Source organism: Saccopteryx leptura, chromosome X (genome assembly GCF_036850995.1).
Source record: "Saccopteryx leptura isolate mSacLep1 chromosome X, mSacLep1_pri_phased_curated, whole genome shotgun sequence".
NCBI lineage: Eukaryota > Metazoa > Chordata > Mammalia > Chiroptera > Emballonuridae > Saccopteryx > Saccopteryx leptura.
The window spans coordinates 71560186-71584769 of NC_089516.1; the positions used below are offsets into that span (position 1 = coordinate 71560186).

A 24584-nucleotide genomic window follows, 5' to 3' on the forward strand; every position below is an offset into this window, starting at 1 on the left:
AGTCTGTGTCTCACAGGTACGTACATTCTAGACAGCTTTTTTTTTTCAATAGTGGTTGAATGAATAAACAAATTGTAGTTTACTCATACAAAGAAAATTTTAAATTAATTTTAATGGGCTAACATTGATAAATCAGGGTACATATGTTCAGAGAAAACATCTCTAGGTTATTTTGACATTTGATTATGCTGCATTCCAATCACCCAAAGTTCAATTCTCTTCCGTCACCTTCTAACTGGTTTTCTTTGTGCCCTCAACACCATCCTTTTCCTCCCCACCACCCCGTAACCCCCACACTCTTGTCTATGTCTCTGAGTCTCATTTTTATGTCCCACCTATGTATGGAATCATATAGTTCTTAGTTTTTTTCTGATTTACTTATTTCTCTCAGTATAATGTTATCAAGGTCCATCCATGTTGTTGTAAATGATCTGATGTCATCATTTCTTATGGCTGAGTAATATTCCATAGTTTATATGTACCAAAGCTTTTTAATCCACTCGTCCACTGATGGACACTTGGGCTGTTTCCAGATCTTCGCTATTGTGAACAATGCTGCCATAAACATGACGGGACATTTCTTCTTTTCTAACAGTGCTATGGTGTTCTTGGGGAATATTCCTAAAAGTGGTATAGCTGGGTCAAAAGGCAGTTCGGTTTTTAATTTTTTCAAAATCTCCATACTGTTTTCCATAGTGGCTGCACCAGTCTGCATTCCCACCAGCAGTGCAGGAGGATTCCCTTTTCTCCACATCCTCGCCAGCACTTACTCTGTGTTGTTTTGTTGATGAGTGCCATTCTGACTGGTGTGAGGTGATATCTCACTGTGGTATTAATTTGCATTTCTCTAATGATTAGTGATGTTAAGCATTTTTTCATATGCCTATTGGTGATTTGTATGTCCTCTTTGGAGAAGTGTCTATTCATTTCTTTCGCCCATTTTTTGATTGGATTGTTTATCTTCCTGGTATTGAGTTTTACAAGTTCTTTATATATTCTGGTTATTAATCCCTTATCAGATGTATTGTCAAATATATTCTCCCATTGTGTAGTTTGTCTTTTTATTCTGTTCTTACTGTCTTTAGCTATGCAGAAGCTTTTTAGTTTGATATAGTCCCATTTGTTTATCCTGTCTTTTATTTCACTTCCCCGTGGAGATAAATCGGCAAATATATTGCTGCGAAAGATGTCAGAGAGCTTACTGCCTATGTTTTCTTCTAAGATGCTTACGGTTTTACAGCTTACATTTAAATCTTTAATCATTTTGAGTTTATTTTGAAAATGGTGTAAGTTGCTGGTCTTTTTCTTTTTCTTTTCTTTTTTTTTTTTTTTTTTTTTTTTTTTGCAGGTAGCTGTCCAATTTTTCCAACACCATTTGTTGAAGAGGCTGTCTTTACTCCAATGTATGCTCTTACCTCCTTTGTCAAATATCAGTTGTCCATAAAGATATGGGTTTATTTCTTGGTTCCCAGTTCTGTTCCAATGATCTATAACCTGTTCTTATGCCAGTACCAAGCTGTTTTGAGTACAATGGCCTTGTCGTATAACTTGATATCCGGAAGTGTGATACCTCCCACTTTATTCTTCCTTTTCAAGATTGCTGAGGCTATTCGTGTTCTCTTTTAATTCCATATAAATTTTTGGAATATGTGTTCTATATCTTTGAAGTAAGTCATTGGTATTTTAATCGGTATTGCATTGAATTTATAAATTGCTTTGGGTACAATAGACATTTTAATGATGTTTATTCTTCCTAACCATGAGCACGGTATATGCTTTCACTTGTTTGTATCTTCCCTGATTTCTTTTATCAATGTTTTATAATTTTCCGAGTACAAGTCTTTAATCTCCCTGGTTAAATTTATTCCTAGGTACTTTATTTTTTTGGTTGCAATGGTGAAGGGGATTGCTTCCTTAATTTCTCTTTCTGACAGTTCATTGTTAGTGTATAAAAATGCCTCTGATTTCTGAGTATTAATTTTATATCCTGCCACTTAGCTGGATTCATTTATCAGGTCCAGTAGTTTTTTGACTGAGACTTTAGGGTTTTCTATATACAATCTCATGTCATCTGCAAATAATGATAGTTTTACTTCTTCTTTTCCAATTTGGAAGCCTTTTATTTCTTTTTCTTGTCTGACTGCTGTGGCTAGGACTTCCAGAACTATGTTGAATAAGAGTGGAGAATGGGAGCACCCTTGCCTTTTCCTGATCTTAAGGGGATTGCTTTTAATTTTAGCCCATTGAATATGATGTTAGCTGTGGGTTTGTCATAGATGGCCTTTATCATGTTGAGGTATATTCCCTGTATTTCCACTTTGCTGAGAGTTTTGATCATGAATGGGTGCTGGATTTTATCAGTTGCTTTTTCTGCATCTATTGAAATTATCATGTTGTTTTTCTCCTTCTTTTGGTTTATGTGATGAATCACATTGATTGATTTGCAAATATTTTACCAGCCTTACCTCAAAAGAATAAATCTCACTTTATCATGGTGTATGATTTTTTTTATATATATATTGCTGGATCTGCTTTGCTAATATTTTGTTGAGGATTTTAGCATCTAAATTCATCAGGGATATTGGCCTATAATTTTCTTTCTTTGTGTTGTCTTTTTCTGGTTTGGGAATCAGAATTATGCTTGCCTCATAAAAGGAGCTTGGAAGTCTTCCTTTCTCTTGAATTTTTTGAAATAGCTTGAGAAGGATAGGAGTTAGTTCTCTTTTGAATATTTGGTAGAATTTACTTGTGAAGCCATCAGGTCCAGGACTTTTTTGGGGGGGAGTTTTTTTGATAACTGTTTCAATCTCATTTGTTGTAATTGGTCTGCTTAGGTTTTCTGATTCTTCCAGATTAGTTTTTGGAAGATTATATGTTTCAAGGAATTTGTCCATTTCATCTAGGTTGTCTAGTTTTTTGGTGTACAGTTCTTCATAGTATTTTCTTACAATATTTTGTATTTCTGTTGCGTCAGTTGTTATTTCTCCACTCTCATTTCTAATTTTATTTATTTGAGTCTTCTCTCTTTTTCTTGGTGAGTCTGGTTAAAGGTTCATCAACCTTGTTTAGCTTTTCAAAGAACCAGCTCCTGGTTTTATTGATTGTTTGTATTGTTTCTTTAACCTCTATGTCATTTATTTCTGCTCTTATCTTTCTTATTTCTTTCCTTCTACTACCTCTGGGCTTTACTTATTGTTCTTTTTCTAGTTCTTTTAGATGCAGGGTCAAGTTGTTTATTTGAACTTTTTCTAGCTTCTTAAAGTATTCCTGTAATGCTATGAACTTCCCTCTCAGGACTGCTTTTGCTGTGTTCCATAAATTTTCAGTTTGATGTATGCTTGTTATCGTTAGTTTCTAGGAATTTTTTTATATCTTCTTTGATCTCATTGTTAACCCATTCGTTATTTAATAACATGCTATTTAGTTTCCAAGTGTTTGAGTATTTTTTAGTTTTTCTGTTGTGGTTGATTTCTAGTTTCATGCTATTGTGATCAGAGAAAATGCCCGATATGATTTCAATCTTCTTAAATGTGTTGAGACCGCTTTTGTGCCCTAACATGTGGTCTATCCTAGAGAATGTACCATGAACACTTGAAAAGAATGTATATTCTGCTGCTTTAGGGTGAAAGGTTCTGAAGATATCTATTAAATCAAGTTGATCTAGTATGTTCTTTAAGTCTGCTGTTTCTTTGTTAATTTTCTTTCTTGAGAATCAATCTAGTGATGTTAGTGGGGTATTGAAATCTCCTACTATTATAGTATTGCTGTTGATTTCACCCTTTATATTCATCAAAGTCTGCTTTATATATTTAGGTGCTCCTATATTAGGTGCGTAGATATTTATAACGGTTATATCTTCCTGTTGGATTGCTCCCTTTATCATTATGTAGTGACCTTCTTTATCTTTTACTCTAGCCTTTGTTTTAAAGTCAATTTTGTCTGATATAAGTATTGCTACCCCACCTTTTTTTTCTTTTGCATTTGCGTGAAATATGGTTTTTCCATCCTTTTATCTTCAGTCTATGTGCATCTTTTGTTTTAAGGTGTGTCTCTTGTAGACAGCATATGTATGGGTCCTATTTCCTTATCCATGCAGCTACCCTATGTCTTTTGATTGGATCATTTAATCCATTTACATTTAAGGTTATTACTGATATGTAGTTGTTTATTGCTATTTTATTCTTTAAAACTGTACTCCACTTTTGCTATGTTCTTTTTCTCCTTTGATCTGTTTACAACAGGCCACATAGCATTTCTTGCAGCCTTGGTTTGGTTGTGGTGAATTCCTTGAGGTTTTTTTTGTTTTTTTGGAAAGCTTTTTATTTCTCCTTTAATTTTAAACAATAACCTTGCTGATAAAGTAGTCTTGGTTGTAGGCTCTTGTTCTGCATTACTTTGAATATTTCTTGCCATTCCCTTCTGGCCTCAAGTGTTTCTGTTGTGAATTCGGAAGTCATTCTTATGGGAGCTCCTTTGTAGGTGATAGTCTTTTTTTCTCTAGCAGCTTTTAATATTTTCTCTTTATCACTTAGCTTTGGTCTTTTAATTATGATGTGTCTTGGTGTAGATTTCTTTGGGTTTCTCTTTAATGGAGTTCTCTCTGCTTCTTGAACTTGTGAGATGTTTTCCTGCCTTAATTAAGGGAAGTTTTCAGCTATGATATGTTTGAACAAAGTCTCTATCTCTTGTTCTTTCTCTTCTTCTTCAGGAACCCCTATGATGTGGATGTTATTTCTCTTCATGTTGTCACAGAGCTCTCTTAGAATTTCCTCAGACTTTTTGAGTCTCTTTTATCTTTTCTGCTCTGCTTCTATGCCTTTATTTATCTTGTTCTCTAACTCGCTGATTCAATTCTCAGCTTCATCCATCCCACTTTTAATTCCTTCCATTGTGTTCTTTATTTCTGATATTGTATTTTTCATTTCTGACTGATTCTTTTTATTATTTCAATGCCCTTTTTTATATTTCCTATCTCTTTATTACGGTGTTCTTAATGACCATCTATTGTTGTTCTAATATCTTTGAGCATCCTAACATTCATTATTTTAAACTCTGCATCTGGTAATTTGGTTATATATGATTCATTCAGGTCCTTTTCTGGGGGTTTCTCTTGATTCATTTGTGTTGCATTTCTTTGCCTTCTCATTTTTTCTGTGTAAAAGAAATTTTGGCCACTCGAGTCCAGTGGGTGTGGCCTCTGTTTTCCCTAGGTGTGTTCTTTCTGCAGGCCCGCCATCCCCTCTGCTGTTGCTGCCTAGGGCATTCGGGTATGGGCGTTGCCGGTGCCTGCCCAATGGGGCTGTTGCTGTGGTTTCTGCTTCTTCTCCATGGGAGTGGCTGTGATCATGTGCTCGGGTGTACAAACCTTGGAGTCCTTGGCCTTTGCCTTGCCCTCGCGGGTGGTGTTATGCTCAGCCCTGTGGGCAGGGATGAACACCTCTGCTCAGCTGCAGGTCTCTGCCTGATTCTGGGCTTTTGCCCCGCACTTGCAGGAGGAGCTCGCTCATGGGATGGCTGCAAGCCTTGGATCCACAGGCTGGGCGGGACTGCATGCTTACATTCAGTAGCAGGACTTTACCTATTCTGGGCTTTTGGCTCCACCCCCACAGGAGGAGCCGGCTCCCAAGTCAGGCCACAAGCCTCGATTCTGCAGGCAGGGCAAGGCTGTGCTCCTGTACCCTTGCTGAAGGGCGGGTCTGTGCCCCTTCAGGGACTCCTGCCCTTCCTCCACAGGCTGGATTGCCAGCAGTCCGCAGCTGAGCTTGACCACTTTTGCACGTCCCCTCCTACCCAGCCGGGCAAGACTGAGCTCACACCTGGGCCTCGGTGGTGGCCATCTGGCTTCTGCCCTTGCCGACAGAACTGTGCTTCCGCATCCCGCTGCCTCCCACCATCGTGCAAGCCCTCAGCTATGTGAGTGGAGGCGCTGCAGCTTAGACCCTAACACTCACTACTGTAGTCCCGAAAGCTCCCTCCATCTAAGCGAGTCTGCTCTGAGTGCCAAAAGAGAGCTTGTTTGGCTGGTGTCCTGCTTCCATTTGCTGGTATTGCTGTTTCCAGGGGAAATATTTACTTCAGATTTGAGGAGGGACTCGTCCCAAGAGGTTAGGATGGCTGTCTCTCAAAATGTTTCTCCCTGTGCCTCCTAGATTACGCTCTCTTCCTGCTACTCCAGTCGTCTCCTCTTTCCCCATCATCCGGAGCCTTGGGTGAGTGTTTGTGAGAAAGGTTTTCTGTGCCATCCCTCTAAGAAGAATCCTGGGTCTGAGAAATCAGTCTCTTTCTCACAAATAGTATCCTGTCTTGTTTCCAGCTAAATACTGTCCATACACCTCTTCTAGGCTCTGGGGCTGCAGGCTGGTGCTTTGTTCCTGGGACTCAGGACCCTCCCCTCTCTGCTAAACTCACTTCCTGCCATGCGAGTCTCTCCCAGCTGCAGTTCACTCCGGGGAGCTGGGCAGCCCTCTCTGTGTTTTCACTTTTCCTACCAGTCTCATTGTGCCTTCTTCTGTGTTTCTTGGTTGAAGAGTCCTCTTTTTTTAGTCCAAAGTTGGTTTTTCCCAATGATGGTTCTTAAAATTAGTTTGTAATCCAGTTTGGTTCTTGGAGTTGCAAGTTGGTATGTCCACCTACTTCATCGCCATCTTGTCTTACTTTAACCAGCTTTTATAAGCCAGCTCCACTCAATTGCTTCCTGCCTACGCATAGGTCCTTAGTAAGTATACATACCTCTTCTAAGTAGGCAGCAGGATAAGAATCTTGAAGGGGGAGGGAGGAAGGAGATAATAATAGTCCCACCCACTTATTAACCTTGATTCTGTCCTGCTTCCTTTCCTTACTTGGACATTCTGTAATTTCCAAGTCACTTGCATTGTTCTCACTCAGCTGAGATGCAGTAAAGCCAGTTACAATTTTTTGCACCAGTCTATTTGGAAAAAAAAAGTATATAGTGAGTACTTTTCCTGGGAAAATAAATTTTCCAAGTGCCTCTCCCAACAAAGTTTTTATTAAATAAACACTTTTTAAATATCTACTCTATTATAGAAGCCATACTAGCCCATACCTCTCACATTTATATGACAATTGAATGGAGCAAAGATTAGCCATATTATGAGCTTGTTTAGAGATTCAGACTTTGATTATACATGAGGAACAAGAGAATATGGTGGGGACAGGACCTACTTTGTATAAAGAAAGACTTTTTTGGCAAAAAATATCCTTTATAAGGAAGAAATATTTAACCTCAGACTTAAACAATTAGGAGCCAACCATGCAATTATGCAACAGAAATATAATGCAAGCTGCTAGTCTAGACCACATATGTAATTTTGAATTTTCTAGTGGCCACATTATACAAAATAAAAAAGTTAAATTATTTTAATATATATTTAACTCAATATATCCAAAATATTTTCATTTCACAAACAATTCATATAAATTATTAATGAAATATATTCCATCTTTTTTCATATTGTTTTTGAAACGTTGAGTGTATTCAGCACTTACAGAACATTTAAAGTGCTTACTAGAATTTCCAAATACGTCCACAATGTAACTACTATTATTTCCATTTAACAGTTGGGGAAACTGAGTCTCAGAAAAAGGGAAGTGAGTTGTCATTGTCAGAAACCACACATGCTCGTAGTACTTCAGATGAATGACAGTTTTGCTGAGTACAAGTCTAGTACCTTATCATTTCCTCTAGTTATATGCTTTTTTGGATATCTTGGCTGATCAATAGCATCCCAAAACAACTCTCATCAGCCTCTTTTCTTTGCTTAAAGTTCAGAGAAAAATGTTCATTCCGGAGGGGATACCAGTAAAGGAGAATCATATAGGGATCATATTCTATATCAGCCTAGACAACTGGATATGGCCTAATAAGAATAATACTTTCTTTTATGCTCGTGGACCTCTAGCCAGTGATTTTCAACCTTTGTTTCTCATGCACTCATATACTAATTACTAAAGAAAAAGGGGCCCGGACCTCTTCTTCCTCAGTAACTAATTTATTTGTGCCATAAGATGAAAATGGTTGTATTTAGTCAGGGGCATTGACCTTAGTAATTAGTGTGTGTTTGTGCCATGAAAAAAAATGTTGAAAATAGACACACAGACCTCTTTGTTCCTCTAATACAGGGGTAATCAACCTTTTTATACCTACCACCCACTTTTGTATCTCTATTAGTAGTAAAATTTTCTAACCGCCCACCGGTTCCATAGTAATGGTGATTTATAAAGTAGGGAAGTAACTTTACTTTATAAAATTTATAAGGAAGAGTTACAGCAAGTTAAAGCATATAATAATAATTACTTACCAAGTACTTTATTTTGGATTTTCACTAAGTTTGGCAGAATAAATCTTCATAAAACAACTTACTATAGTTAAATCTATCTTTTTATTTATACTTTGGTTGCTCCACTGCCGCCCACCATGAAAGCTGAAATGCCCACTAGAGGGTGGTAGGGACCAGGTTGACTACCACTGCTCTAATATGTCAAACATGTTTCTAGCTCAGGACCTTTGCATTTGCTCTTCCTTCCACTTGTAATTGTCTTCCTCAGAAATATTTATGGCTTACATTTTATTTCTTTTAGGACTGTTCAAATGTCACCTCTCCAGACAGGCCTTCCCTGACTACTTCATCTCTAAATGTTGTGACTTTCTATCCAGAATTCTTTGGGAAACATATCTTCATAGACTATCTGCAGTATTTCATACCCTTTCTTTTTTTTTTAATTGTCTGATTCCGTTTATGGGTAGTGTCCAGAACAGAGAAATCCATACAGACAGATTATAGATGGCCAGGGGTAAAGGGAGGACAGTGCCTCCCTTCTGACATACCCTTTATTTTAACAAGAGCATAAATATAGTCTCATCCTTTCCCAGGTGTATGGAACGGGGCAAGCGGATCCAGCTTTCCAATGAGATTCTGAAAAATGATTTCCCTATAGGCAACAGGATCCTGTTCATTGAGGAGATGGTAGTAACGAGTGGAGAAAAGACAAAGGTAAACATCTGGAAGCTGCTGTGGGAAAAGTGACCTTACAAACTATATGTGTGGGGCTACTATTCAGATGCTTGATGTTTCATACATTCCAGGAATGCCTGAGATCTAAGGTCTGGTTGAAGACTGTTAATTATAGAAATAAAAATAAATAAATAATAAAAAACAAGCTTTAGTTATGATGTTGCTTTTTTTCCTTTAATTTAATTTAATTTTTAAAAATTTTCAATTACAGATGATGTTTAATATTATTTTATATTAGTTTCAGTTGTACAACATAGTGGTTAGACATTTATATAATGTATAAAGTGATATTCCTGATACATTTGGTACCTACGTAGCACTATACATAGTTATGACAACATTATTGATTATATATTCTTTATGCTGTATGTACTTTACCCCCCCCATGACTATTTTGTGACTGCCAGTTTTTACTTCTTAATTCTTTCACCTTTTTCATCCAGCTCTCTTACCCCTCTTTCATCTGGCAACCATCAATCTGTTCTTTGTATCTATGAAACTGTTTTCTATTTTTTTTTTTTCATTTATTTTGCTCTTCAGAGTTGCAATGTAAGTGAAATTGTATGGTACTCATGTTTTTCTGTCTCACTTATTTGATTTAGCATAAGGCCTATTATGTCCATCTATGTTGTTGCAAATGGCAAGATTTCATTACTTTTTATGACCGAGTATTTTCCACTGTATAAACACACATGCCACATCTTCTTTATCCATCTATCTATTGATGGACATCAAGGTCGCTTTCATATCTTGGCTATTGTAAGGCCTGCTGCACTGAATGTAGTATTGTATATATCTTTTTGAATGAATATTTTTGTTTTCAGATAATTACACAGAAGCAAATTGCTGCATTGTACGGCAGCTGTATTTTTAATTTTTTGAGGGATCACTATATTTTTCATAGTGGCTGCATTACTTTATAATCCCATCTACAATATATAAGGGTTCCCTTTCTTTACATCCTTGACAGAATTTGTCATTTGTTGATTTTTCATGATGGCCATTCTGACAGGTGGGAGAGGTATCTCATTGTGGGTTTAATTTGCATTTCCTTGATAATTAGTGATGTTGAACATGTTTTCATATGTCTGTTGACTATCTGTATGTTCTCTCTACCTCAATGTCTATGCAGATAATCTACCTATTTTTAAATTTAATTCTTTTTTTGGTGTTAAGTTGGGTGAGTTCCTATTATTTTGGATATGAAGTCCTTATTTGATGTATTATTTGTGAATATAGTTTTCCATTCAGTAGGTTGCCATTTTTATTTATTTATTTATTTAATTTTTTATTTTTTTACCCAGAGACAGAGAGAGTCAGAGAGAGGGATAGATAGGAACGGACAGACAGGAATGGAGAGAGATGAGAAGCATCAATTATCAGTTTTTCATTGTGACACCTTAGTTGTTCATTGATTGCTTTCTCATGTGTGCCTTGACCATGGGCCTTCTAACCCCTTGCTTGAGTCAGAGACCTTGGGTCCAAGCTGGTGAGCTTTTGCTCAATCCAGATGAGCCCATGCTCAAACTGGTGACCTCGGGGTCTTGAACCTTGGTCCTTAGCATCCCAGTCCGACGCTCTACCCACTATGCCACCACCTGGTCAGGCGCCTTTTTTATTTTTTGAGGGTTTCCTTTGCTGTGCAAAAACACTTTAGCTTGATGTTATCCCATTTTTTATTTTTTTCTTTTGTTTCTCTTGCACAAGGAGACATATTAAAAACGATATTGCTAAGACTGATGTCATCGAATTTACTGCCTATGTTTTCTCTAGTAGTTTTATGGTTTCAGGTCTTACATTTAAGTCTTAAATCCACTTTGAATTTTTTTCTATATCTGATGTAAGGAAGTGGTCCAATTTCATTTTTTTGCATGTATCTTCAACTCCAGTTTTTCTTATACCACTTATAGAAGAACCTGTCTTTACTCCATTGTATATCCTTGCCTCCTTTCTTGTTGATTAAATAAACACATAAATGAGGATTTATTTCTGGGATCTCTATTATATTTCATTGTCATATATATATATATTTATGACATATATGGGATCTCTATTATATTTCATTGTCATATATATATATGTGTGTGTGTGTGTGTGTGTGTGTGTGTGTGTGTGTGTGTATATATATATATATATATATATATATATATATATATATGCCAATACCGTACTCTTGATTATTATACCTTGTAATACAGCTTGAAATTAGGGAGTGTGATACCTCCTTTTTTTTTTCTCATGATTGTATTGGCTATTCAAGGTCTATGTAGATATTATGATCAGTTGTTCTAGTTCTGAGAAGAATACCACTGGTATTTCAATAGAGATTATATTGAATCTCTATATTGCTTTAGGTATTAAGGGCATTTTATTTTGACAGAGACAGAGAGGGGGTCAGAGAGAGGGACAGATAAGGATAGAACGATAGAAAGGGAGAGAGATGAAAAGCATCAGTTCTTCATTGCAGCACCTTAGTTGTTCATTGATTATGTTCTCATATGTGCCTTGACCAGGGGGCTACAGTGAGTGGCCCTTTGCTTAAGCCAGCAATGTTAGCCTCAAGCCAGTGACCTTGGGCTTCAAGCCAACAACTTTTGATCTCAAGCCAGCGACCCCAAGCTCAAGCTGGTGAGCCCATGTTCAAACCGGATGAGCCTGCACTCAAGCCGATGACCTCAGGGTTTTGAATCTGGGTCCTCTGCATCCTAGTCTGATGCTCTATCCACTCTGCCATCACCTGGTCAGGCATATTAAGGCTATTTTTTTTCTGTATTTTTCTGAAGCCGGAAATGGGGAGAGACAGTCAGACAGACTCCCGCATGCACCCGACCAGGATCCATCCGGCACGCCCACCAGGGGGCGATGCTCTGCCCACCAGGGGGCGATGCTCTGCCCCTCCGGGGCATCACTCTGTAGCGACCAGAGCCACTCTAGCGCCTGGGGCAGAGGCCGAGGAGCCATCCCCAGCGCCCGGGCCATCTTTGCTCCAGTGGAGCCTTGGCTGCGGGAGGGGAAGAGAGAGACAGAGAGGAAGGAGAGGGGGAGGGGTGGAGAAGCAGATGGGCGCTTCTCCTGTGTGCCCTGGCCAGGAATCAAACCCAGGACTTCTGCACGCCAGGCCAACGCTCTACCACTGAGCCAACCGGCCAGGGCCATATTGAGGCCATTTTGATAATATTAATTCTTCTAATCCATGAGCATGGTATATCCTTCCCTTTATTTAAATCATTTTCAATTACCTTCTATAATATGTTATAGTTTTCAGAGTATAAGTCTTTCTACTCTGTTTAAATTTATTACTAGGTAATTTATGTTTTCTGATGCTATTGCATATGTGACTTTTTAAAAAAAATTCTCCTTGTGATTATTCTTTTTCATATATAAAAACACAATGATTCTTGTATATTGATTTATTTTTCTGCAACTTTAATTAATTAATTAATTAATTAATTAGTTCTAAAAGCTTTTCGATGAGGTCTTTAAAGATTTTTATATATTATGTCATGTCATCTACAAATAGTAAGAAGTTTACTTCTTACTTTCTGATTTGATTGCTTTTTCTCCCCTTTGTCTGATTGCTGTGGCTAGGCCTTCCAATATTATTTGAATAGTAGTGGTGAGAGTGAGTTTTTTTTCACTTCATCTTAGAGGAAAAGCTTTCAGCATTTCACAATTTAGTATGGTATCAGCTGTGTGTGATATTTATGCTTTATTATGTTGAGTAATTTTCCTTCTATATACACTGTATTGAGACTTTATCATAGAAGATTGTTGAATTTTGTCGAGTGCTTTTTTTTTGCATATATTGGGGTGATAATATGGTTTTATCCTTTAGTTTTTTAATGTTATATATCCCATTATTTTATTTATAGATGGTGAGCCTTCCCAGCATCCCTGGGATATGTCCCACTTGGTCATGGTGTATCATCTTTTTAATGTATTGTTGAATCTGGTTTGATAATATTTTGTTGAGAAATATTGCATGTATGTTCATCAAAGATATTAACCTGTAATTTTTTTTTGTAATGTCTTTGTCTGGTTTTGGTATCAGGGTAATGCTGATCTTATAGAATGAGTTTGGAAGCATTCCTTCCCCTTTGATTGTTTGAAATGATTTAAGGAGAATAGTCATTAATTTTTCTTTATATGTTTGGTAAAATTCACCTCTAAAGCTTCTCGTCCTGGAGATTTTAAAGTATTATTTTTACTACTTCCATATAATTGCTAGTAATTGGGCTGTATACATTTTCTATTTCTTCCTGATTCAATCTTTAAAGGTTATATGCCTCTATATTATATGATTTCTTCTAGATTGTCAAATTTTTGTCATAGAATTGTTTGTAGTTATTTTTAGTTATTCTATGTATTTCTGTGGTGTTGGTTGTAACTTCTTATTCAATTATGATTGTATTTATCTGGGCTCTCTTTTTTATGAGTTTGGCTAAAGGTTTGTTAATTTTAACTTTTCAAAGAAACTAGCTCTCAGTAATATTGATCTTGTCTATTATTTTAAATTTCTATTCATTTCTGTTTTAATTGTAATTATTTCCTCCCTTCTGTTTTTTTAGGTTTTGTGTGTTTTTCTTTTCAAAGTTCCTTTAATGTAGAGTTAGATTGTTTATTTGGGATTTTTCTTGTTTTTTGAGATAGACCTGTATAACTATAAACTTTCTTTTTGGAACTACTCTTGCTGCATCCCATAAATTTTGAAAAGTTGTATTTTCATTTTCACTTGTTTCAAGGTAGTTTTTGATTTCCTGTTTGGTTGGCTGTTTGATCATTTAGTTGTTTAGTAGTATGTTGTTTAACATTTAGTTATTTGTCAATTACTAGCTTTATGTTCATTAATATTTTCTTTATATATTTAAGTGATGCTATCTTGGATATGTAGATGTTTATGAGTATTATATCCTTTTCTTGAATTAATGCCATATCATTTTATAATGTCCTTCATTGTCTTTTTTTATATTCTTTGTATTAAAATATATTTTGAATAGTATAATTATTGCTACCCCAGCTTTTTATAAATTTCTGGTTGTATGATATCTTTTTCCGTCTTTCCACATTCTTTTATTTTAGAGTTTGTAGTATATTTTATTTTATGTTTTATAAAATTTATTGGGATGGCATTGGTTAATAAAATTATATGTTTCAAGTGTGAAATACTATAATACATCTTCTGTATAGTGCATTGTGTGTTTACCACTGAAAGTCAAATCTCCTTTTATCACAATATGTTTGACCCTCATTACCATTTATTACTTCTCTCAACCTCCTTTTCTCTTTGGTAATTATCATACTGTTGTCTATGTGTATGAGATTTTGTTTATTTGTCCTTATTGTCTTTTTTTGTTGCTTTTAGATTTAAATCCCATGTATGAATGAAATCACATGTTCTTTACTTTTCTGTCTGACTTATTTTGCTTCACATGATATTCTTGAGATTCATCCATGTTGTTGCTAATGGCAATATGTTTATGTTATTTTTTCTTAATTCTGAGTAGTTATCTCATTGTATGTATGTACCACATAATTTTAATTCAGTTATCTGTCAAAGGACACTTTAGTTGTTCCCATATATTGACCACTGTTAATAATGCTACAAAGAATATAAGGGTGCATACATATTTGTGAATAAATGTCTTCAAAATTTTCAAGTAGATACTCAGGAGAGGGGTTTCTGGGTCTTATGGTAACTCTGTTCTTTTTTTTTAATAATAATTTTACTTTTTAATGGGGTGACATCAATAAATCAGGATACATATATTCAAAGATAACAAGTCCAGGTTATCTTGTCGTTCAATTATGTTGCATACCCATCACCCAAAGTCAGATTGTCCTCTGTCACCTTCTATCTTGTTTTCTTTGTGCCCCTCCCGCTCCCCCTTTCCCTCTCCCATTCCTCCCTCCCCCCGTAACCACGACACTCTTATCAATGTCTCTTAGTTTCACTTTTATGTCTCACCTACGTATGGAATAATGTAGTTCCTGGTTTTTTCTGATTTACTTATTTCGCTTTGTATCATGTTATCAAGATCCCACCATTTTGCTGTAAATGTTCCGATGTCATCATTTCTTATGGCTGAGTAGTATTCCATAGTGTATATGTGCCATATCTTCTTTATCCAGTCATCTATTGACGGGATTTCTGGTTGTTTCCATGTCTTGGCCACTGTGAACAATGCTGCAATAAACATGGGGCTGCATGTGTCTTTACATATCAATGTTTCTGAGTTTTTGGGGTATATACCCAGTAGAGGGATTGCTGGGTCATAAGGTAGTTCTATTTTCAGTTTTTTGAGGAACCACCATACTTTCTTCCATAATGGTTGTACTACTTTACATTCCCACCAACAGTGGATTAGGGTTCCTTTTTCTCCACAGCCTCTCCAACATTTGCTATTACCTGTCTTGCTAATAATAGCTAATCAAACAGGTGTGAGGTGGTATCTCATTGCAGTTTTGATTTGCATTTCTCTAATAGCTAAAGAAGATGAGCATCTTTTCATATATCTGTTGGCCATTTGTATTTCTTCCTGGGAGAAGTGTCTATTCATATCCTCTTCCCATTTTTTTATTGGATTGTTTGTTTGTTTGTTGTTGAGTTTTATGAGTTCTTTGTATATTTTGGATATTAGGCCCTTATCTGAGCTGTTGTTTGAAAATATCATTTCCCATTTAGTTGGCTTTCTGTTTATTTTGTTATCAGTTTCTCTTGCTGAGCAAAAACTTCTTAGTCTGATGTAGTCCCATTCATTAATTTTTGCCTTCACTTCTCTTGCCTGTGGAGTCAAATTCATAAAACGCTCTTTAAAACCCAGGTCCATGAGTTGAGTACCTATGTCTTCTTCTATTTACTTAATTGTTTCAGGTCTTATGTTTAGATCTTTGATTCATTTTGAGTTAGTTTTAGTACAGGGGGACAAACTGTAGTCCAGTTTCATTCTTTTGCATGTGGCTTTCCAGTTTTCCCACCACCATTTATTGAAGAGGCTTTCTTTTCTCCATTGTGTGTTGTTGGCCCCTTTATCAAAAATTATTTGACTATATATATGTGGTTTTATTTCTGGACTTTCTATTCTGTTCCATTGGTCTGAGTGTCTATTTTTCTGCCAATACCATGCTGTTTTGATTGTCATGGCCCTATAATAGAATTTGAAGTCAGGTATTGTAATGCCCCCAGCTTCATTCTTTTTCTTTAGGATTGCTTTGGCTATTCGGGGTTTTTTATAGTTCCATATAAATCTGATGATTTTTTGCTCTATTTCTTTAAAAAAACGTCATTGGAAGTTTGATGGGAATTGCATTAAATTTGTATATTGCTTTGGGTAATATAGCCATCTTGATTATATTTATTCTTCCTAGCCAAGAACAAGGTATATTCTTCCATCTCATTATATCTTTTTCGATTTCCCTTAACAATGGTTTATAGTTTTCATTATATAAGTCCTTTACATTCTTTGTTATGTTTATTCCTAAGTATTTTATTTTTTTTGTTGCAATCGTGAAGGGGATTATTCTTTTGAGTTCGTTCTCAGTTGTTTCATTGTTGGCATATAGAAAGGCTATTGACTTCTGTATGTTAATTTTGTATCCTGCGACCTTACTGTATTGGCTCATTGTTTCTAGTAGTCTTTTTGTGGATTCTTTGGGGTTTTCGATGTATAGGATCATATCATCTGCAAAAAGTGATACGTTTATTTCTTCTTTTCCGATATGTATGCCTTTTATTTCTTTGTCTTGTCTGATTGCTCTGGCTAAAACCTCTAGTACCACATTAAATAAGAGTGGAGAGAGTGGACAACCCTGTCTTGTTCCTGATTTAACGGGGAAAGGGCTCAGTTTTATGTCATTTAATAGGATGTTGGCTGATAGTTTATCATATATGGTCTTTATCATGTTGAGATATTTTTCTTCTATACCCATTTTGTTGAGTGTCTTAAACATAAAGTTGTGTTGTATTTTATCGAATGCCTTTTCTGCATCTATTGATAAGATCTTGCAGGTTTTGTTCTTTGTTTTGTTGATATGGTGTATTATGTTAACCGTTTTACGTATGTTGAACCATCCTTGAGATTCTGGGATAATTCTCACTTGATCATGATGTATTATTTTTTAATATGTTGTTGTATTCACTTTGCCAGTATTTTGTTTAGTATTTTAGCATCTGTATTCATTAGAGATATTGGTCTGTAGTTTTCTTTTTTTGTGCCGTACTTGCCAGGTTTCGGTATGAAGGTTATGTTGGCCTCATAAAATGTGTTTGAAAGTATTGCTTCTTCTTCAATTTTTTGGAAGACTTTGAGTAGAATAGGAATCAAGTCTTCTTTGAATGTTTGATAGAATTCACTAGTATAGCCGTCTGGGCCTGGACTTTTATTTTGGGGGAGATTTTTAATGTTTTTTTCTATTTCTTCTCTACTAATAGGTCTGTTTAGGCTTTCTGCTTCTTCTTGACTCAGTCTAGGAAGGTTGTATTGTTCTAGGAATTTATCCATTTCTTCTCGATTGTTGAATTTAGTGGCATAAAGTTTTTCATACTATTCTACAATAATTCTTTGTATACCTACAGTGTCCGTGGTGATTTCTCCTCTTTCATTTTGGATTTTGTTTATATGAGTTCTTTCTCTTTTTTCCTTGGTAAGTCTTGCCAAGGGTTTGTCAATTTTGTTGATCTTTTCAAAGAACCAGCTCCTTGTTCTATTAATTTTTTCTATAGTTTTTCTGTTCTCTAATTCATTTATTTCTGCTCTGATTTTTATTATCTCCTTTCTTCGGCTGGTTTTGGGTTTTCTTTGTTCTTCTTTTTCTAGTTCCTTAAGGTGGGAAGTTAAGTGGTTCACTTGGGCTTTCTCTTGTTTGTTCATATATGCCTGAAGTGATATGAACTTCCCTCTTATCACTGTTTTTGCTGCATCCCATAGATTCTGATATGTCATATTGTCATTTTCATTTGTCTGTATATATCTTTTGATCTCTGCACTTATTTCTTCTTTGATCCATTCATTTTTTAAAAGTATGTTGTTTAGTTTCCACATTTTTGTGGGATTTTTTCCTCCTTTTTACAGTTGAATTCTAGTTTCAAGGCTTTATGATCAGAAAATATGCTTGATACAACTTTGATTTTTCTGAATTTGCTGATGTTGTTTTTGTGGCTCAACATATGGTCAATTCTTGAGAATGATCCATGTACACTGGAGAAAAATGTATACTCAGTCACTTTGGGATGAAATGTCCTGTAGATGTCTATCATATCCAGGTGCTGTAGTGTTTTGTTTAAGGCCACTATGTCTTTGTTGATTCTCTGTTTGGATGACCGATCTAGAGCCGTCAGTGGTGTATTGAGGTCTCCAAGTATGATTGTATTTTTTCAGTTTTTGTTTTAAGATCAATAAGTAGCTGTCTTATATATTTTGGTGCTCCTTGGTTTGGTGCATATATATTAAGAATTGTTATGTCTTCTTGATTCAGTGTCCCCTTAGCCATTATGAAATGGCCATTTTTGTCTCTGAGTACTTTTGCTGTCTTGTAGTCAGCATTATCCGATATGAGTATTGCTACACCTGCTTTTTTTTGGATGTTATTTGCTTGGAGTATTGTTTTCCAGCCTTTCACTTTGAATTTGTTTTTCTCCTTGTTACTTAGATGAGTTTCCTGTAGGCAGCATACAGTTGGATTTTCTTTTTTAATCCATTCTGCTACTCTGTGCCTTTTTATTGGTGAGTTTAATCCGTTTACATTTAGTGTAATTATTGACACTTGTGAGTTCCCTATTGCCATTTTATATCTTGCTTTCTGTTAGTTTTGTGTCTTGTTTGATCCTTCTCTTTCATTTTTCTATCTTTTGTTTTTATTTGGTTGTATTCCATACATCTTTCCTCTGTTGCTATCTTTTTTATCTCATGTGTTTCTGTGGTGGTTTTTTCAATGGTGGTTACCTTTGAGTAATGAAAAGGGTCCCTACCCTGTTCATTGTAGCGAACTATTTTGTGAGTACTTTTGCACTCCATCATCCTTTGCTACTGTTAATCTCCATCTTCTCCCCCCCCCTTCTTTTTGTTGTTGTCACAGTTTAAATTTGGTTTTATTGTGTTCTTCTTGGAGCTTTTACTTGTGGCTCTGTTTTTTTTTTTGTTCTTTGTATCTGATTGGAGAACCCCCTTTAGTAATTCCTGGAGTGAGGGTTTTCTGATGATAAATTCCCTCATCTTTTCTGTATCTGTGAATGTTTTTATTTCTCCTTCATATTTGAAGGATAGCTTTGATGGGTATAGTATTTGTGGTTGAAAGTTCCTCTCTTTCAGGACTTTAAATATTGGGGTCCACTCTCTTCTAGCTTGTAGAGTTTCTGCTGAGAAATCTGATGATAATCTAATAGGCCTTCCTTTATATGTTGTATTTGTCTTTTCCCTGGCTGCCTTGAGAATTTTTTCTTTGCCGTTGGTTTGTGCCAATTTCATTACGATGTGCCTTGGAGTAGGTTTGTTAGGGTTAAGAAAACTCGGAGTTCTGTTTGCTTCTTGAATTTGAGGCTTTAGTTCTTTCCACAGGCTTGGGAAGTTCTCATCTATTATTTGTTTGAATATGTTCTCCATTCCATTTTCTCTCTCTTCTCCCTCTGATATACCTATTATTCTTATGTTATTCTTTTTGATGGAGTCAGATAAGTCTTGTAGGGCTATCTCATTTTTTTTTTAATTTTTGAGTCTCTTTCCTCTTCTCTCTGTTGTGCCTCAAGTTGCTTGTCTTCTATTTCACTAATCCTCTCTTCTCTCTGGCCTTTTCTATTAGCTAAGCTTGTTACCTCATCTTTCAGCTCGTGAATTGAGTGTTTCATCTCTGTTTGATTTGTTTTTATAGTTTCAATTTCCTTGGAAATATATTCTTTGTGTTCATTGAGTTGTTTTCTGAGCTTTCTAAATTGCCTTTCTGTGTTTTCTTGTATATCTCTGAGTATATTTAGGATTTCTATCTTAAATTCTCTGTCATTTAGCTCCAAGGTTTCCAATATATTAAATTTTTTCTCCATAGATTTTTCCTCATCTATCTGTGTTACCTCTCTTTCTTTTGTATCCATGATATTTGATTTTCTCTTCCTTAATGGCATCTGAGGGTGGTTTTGTTGATAATATTAATGAGATTTAATAAAGAATAAAAAGTTAAAAAAATAAAAAATCGAAAAGAGTTGTTTTTTTAAAAAAAATTAGTAATGAAATAAAGAAAAATAAAATAAAATAATTTTTTTTTAAAAAAGGAAATTATTCTCCCCCTTCTTTTTTCCTCTCCTCTCCTCTCCCCTCTTTCTTGAGACTAAATAGAACAAACAATGCCTGTAATGGAGGGCCTGAATTGGGAAGAAGTAATAAAGGGGCAAAAAAAAGGGGGTATGGACCCACAAAAAGCAAATAAGAAAAACATTTGGTTCAAGAATAAAATTATTTGCTTTTAGGTGTTGGTTGACTAAGAGTTATGATGAGAGGAATAAGAGGGAAACAAGAAAATTGGGGGACAAATTAAAAAATAACTATTGTATTTAGTGGAACAAGAACTAGGTAAAATGGAGAGCCAGGGATGGGAACACTGCTTGTGTGTTAAAAAGGTGAAGTAAAAAAACCCCAAAATGCCACAAACATAAGTTTGAGTCCAAGATAAGATATTGTTCGTTATTGAGGTTTGAGTCAGAGGAGACGTAAAGGAGAAAGGAAGAAACTAATATAGAGGGAGAAAAGAAAGAGAGAGAGAAAAAAAGAGGGAACTACTAAAAGAAGAAAAAAGAAAAAAGAGGAGAGAGAGAGAGAAAGAGAGAGTTAAGGGTTTTGGAGTGCAACCCTCATAGAGAGAAAGGAAGAGGAAAGAAAAGATAATGGGAGATGTAACACTTATGGGTAGTGTAGTTCAAGGAGAGGAGAGAGTAAGACTGGCAGAGAGTTAAACGACCAAATTGGAGGAGGAAAAATATATATCAAGAATGAAGATAAGAGAAACAAACGAACAAATATAATAAAATGGGGTAGGTTATAAAGTCTGCATATTATTCTTGATTTTGAGAGGTTATCTTCTTGCTTTTTCTTTTCTCTCCCTCTTCCTGGTCGGTGACTCTGTACCCTGGATTCTGCCTTTTTGGCATGCTCAGGTAGAGGCTTGCAGTTCATAAGTCTCTATGGCAATGTCATGTATTGTGCTTCAGTCTCGTTGGCAGTCGAGGCTCATTAGCATTTATAGGCTCCACCAGTGAGAGAGTCCGTGTTCCTGGAGCCTTTCTCCTAGTCTTTCCTTCCTCAATTAGTAGCCTGATAATCCAGCTATGAGGTTGCTGCTGCCTCTGCCTGGATAGTAAGAGACTCAAAGAGCTGGCAACTGCCCACTCTATTCCCACTCAGCACAGGTCTCTGGGTAAGGCTCAGTCAGTCAGAGCTGCTAGCAAAATCAGGCGGGGCTTCTACCTACTCAAAGACCTCTGGCTCTGCCACTCTGTGGGATAACATGGGTGCGCACTGCCGAGGCACTTGATGGAATCTCTCACCCACTATCTGCACGTGCAGACCAGGATATCAGACCAGCAGTCTCACACTCTGAGTGAAACCCCCACCTGCACAGAAAAGTTCCAGCATTGGAAGTGGCTCTTGCTCTGTCCCTGTGTGCGGCTTTTTCAAGGCGCTGGGGCGGCCTGAGATTCCGCCTTTGGCCCACACAAAGGCCCCTGACTCTGCCCCTCTGTGCGATAATATGGGCGCGCACTGCCAAGGCACTCGGAGGAATCTCTCACTCACTATCTGCACGCGCAGACCAGGATATCAGGCCGGCAGGCTCACCCTCTGAGTGAAACCCCCACCAGCACGGAAAAGTTCCAGCATTGGAATTAGTTCTCACTCCCTCCCCGTGCGTGGCTTTCCCAGGGCGCTGGGGCGGACTGGAGATTCCGCTTTCGGCCCACACAGAGGCCTCTGACTCTGCCCCTCTGTGGGATAACACGGGTGCCCACTCCTGAGGTGCTGGGAGGAATCTCTTGCCCACTCTCCGTGCGCGCAGACCAGGATATCAGGCCGGCCGCCTCACCCTCTGAGTGAAACCCCTCCCACACAGAAAAGTTCCAGCGTTGGAATTGGCTTTCACTCCCTCCCCGTGCGTGGCTTTCCCAGGGCGCTGGGGCAGTCTGGAGATTCCACTTTCGGCCCACACAAAGGCCTCTGACTCTGTCCCTCTGTGGGACAACATGGGCGCCCACTCCAGGGGCTTTGGAAGGAATCTCTCACCCACTATCTGTGCGCGCCGACCAGGAGATCGGGGAAAATGGCTGCCCCACTTGTCTTTCTTTGTCTGGGTTTGATGCGAGTGTTGCCTGGGTTGCCACAGGAACAGTTTTTCCTCAGCTTGGATCTCCATGCCACAGCCTGGTTCGGCCGTTTGTGCTGCAGCCTGGATCTATTCACCCCCTTTGCCCACCTTAGTTTCTATATTCTCAGTTCCCATCTAGTGAAGAAGGCGGAGCATTTCTCACTCCTTATTTCCTTCAGGGTTTGATTATATATTTAGCCAATTTTTCACTCGACCATACCTTCAGGTGTATTGCAAAACATCTGGAGGCTCCAAGGGTAGGTTTTTCTGTTTCTGGTTGAAGATCTTGTTGAGTTTTGGGGGAGATTTATCGGTATTGCTTCCTACCGCGCCATTACTCTGACATCATCCTCTACTTTATCTCTAACTCTTTTTTTAAGTTTTTCCTAAGTTCCTCTATTCCACCCTCAAGTTTGATGAGAATTCCTAAAATATGTAGACCTTTTTTAAAATTCTTTATCAGGTAAATTTCTAATTTCCATTTCCTTAAAGGTATTTCTTTTTCTGGAGGTTTTTATTGTTCTTTCATTTGAGACACACTCTCTGATCTTTTATTTTTTTTCTACTGTCATTGATTGTTTATATGAATTAGACAAAATAGCTTTCTCTTCTTGTCTCGAAAAGGTGGTCTTGTATAGAAGCAGCCTCTGTGTAGGCTCAATGTGCTGGGTAATTTTGGCAGACCAGTTGAAGCCAAGTAGGTGACTGTGGCATCTGGGGTGCTGGCCTACCAAGCTGGCATGGCTCTATGTGGAGTGACCAGTTACATGTAGTAATGCCTTCTTGATCTTGCTTTCTGTCTTTGTTCAGACCTGAAATGGGCTTGAGCAATGAATTTAGGAATTAGCTGTGGCAACCTTGCCCATAAACTAGAGCTCTTGCCCACTCTATAGAAGTAGGGAAAGCCATATACAATGACACTGACTGGCACCTCTAACTCTGATTTCCTTAGTTTCCAGAGTACTCCCACAGCTCCCCAGCCTTCTCCTTACATTCTCTCTCTTGTTTGGTTTATAGAACATTGTTTTGTGTAGAAGTGACCTCTATTTAGGCTGTATGCCTCAGGTTGTTTCAGCAGATCTGTTGGAAGTAGGCAGGTGCTTACAGTTACCTGTGTCACTGGCTTGCCATGTGGGAGTGGCTTGGTGCAAGGAGGCCAGGTGTGTGTAAGGCCCTGTCGATCCTGCTTTGTTTAGAGTCAATAAGCTCTGAACAGTTTAGCTGAGAATGTGCTAAACTGAACTTGAAGAGAGGCCAAAGCACTTGAATAGAATTTCTTCCCACTCTATTATAGTAGAGGAAGGCATAAACAATGGCACTCTCTAGCTCCTTTGGTCTGGAGCATTCCTGCTGTTCTTGGGAGAGCTATTTTGCTTTCCCATCCTTCTCTATTAAGTTTCTTGCTCTCATTTGTTGGTGAGATGCTATTCATTTAGCTCTCAGTAGTCTCTTGGCATTAAATGTTTTCTTTATATGTGTATACTTAAATGTGCTGATGGTAGAGGCAAATTCAGGATCCTCCTACACCACCACCATCTTAGATCTCTCAGCAACTATTATATAATTCCAATAACTAAAGTAAGAAAAATAGGAGATTAGCAGATTAGACTAAATGGAGAGAATAAATAAAAAGTTCTGTTGTAAATATGAACTTCAGATGCCTGTTGTGTATCTAAGAAATGATGTTAAGAAGACAATAAGTATGCAAATCTGAAGCTCTGAGTGTTGGTCAAGCTGTAAATGAAATTGGTAGTTGTGATGAAATTGTTGGTATTTAAAGTTAATGATGGTGTATGAGATTTGCTGGGGAGAGAGGATGGAAAGGCATACATTATTTAGAAATTGGTCCTCCGTAATTTAGAAATCATACTGAGGGAGATGAGTCTGCAAAGCATACAGAAGAAAGAGTTAATAAGGCATCAGGCAAATTAGTAAAGTGTTGTTTCGAAAGCCAAAAGAGAAAAATGTCTTAAGGAAGAAATGATTGACTCTGTTGAATGCTATTAAGAGTTCAAGTAAGATGAAAATAAAAAATGTTCACTGATGCCTGACCTGTTGTGGCACAGTGGATCAAGCATCGACCTGGAACACTGAAGTCTCTGGTTCAAAACCCCGGGCTTGCCTGGTCAAGGCACATATGGGAATTGATGCTTCCTGCTTCTCCCCCACCTCTCTTTCTATCTCTATCTCTATCTCTCTTCTCTAAAAAAATGAATA

The 24584-nt window shown here is 37.2% G+C and overlaps 1 protein-coding gene across 4 annotated transcripts in view; it reads left to right on the top strand.

Annotated features, from left to right (window-relative positions):
• The window catches only part of LOC136386101 (vascular endothelial growth factor receptor kdr-like), a 276217-nt gene that overhangs the window by 138331 nt on the left and 113302 nt on the right, over positions 1 to 24584 (top strand). For all 4 annotated transcript variants that reach the window (XM_066357427.1, XM_066357429.1, XM_066357428.1 and 1 more), the window contains exon 11: positions 8891 to 9011. In XM_066357427.1, the coding sequence (XP_066213524.1) occupies positions 8891 to 9011 (121 nt within the window). The remainder of the gene's footprint in view (positions 1 to 8890; positions 9012 to 24584) is intronic.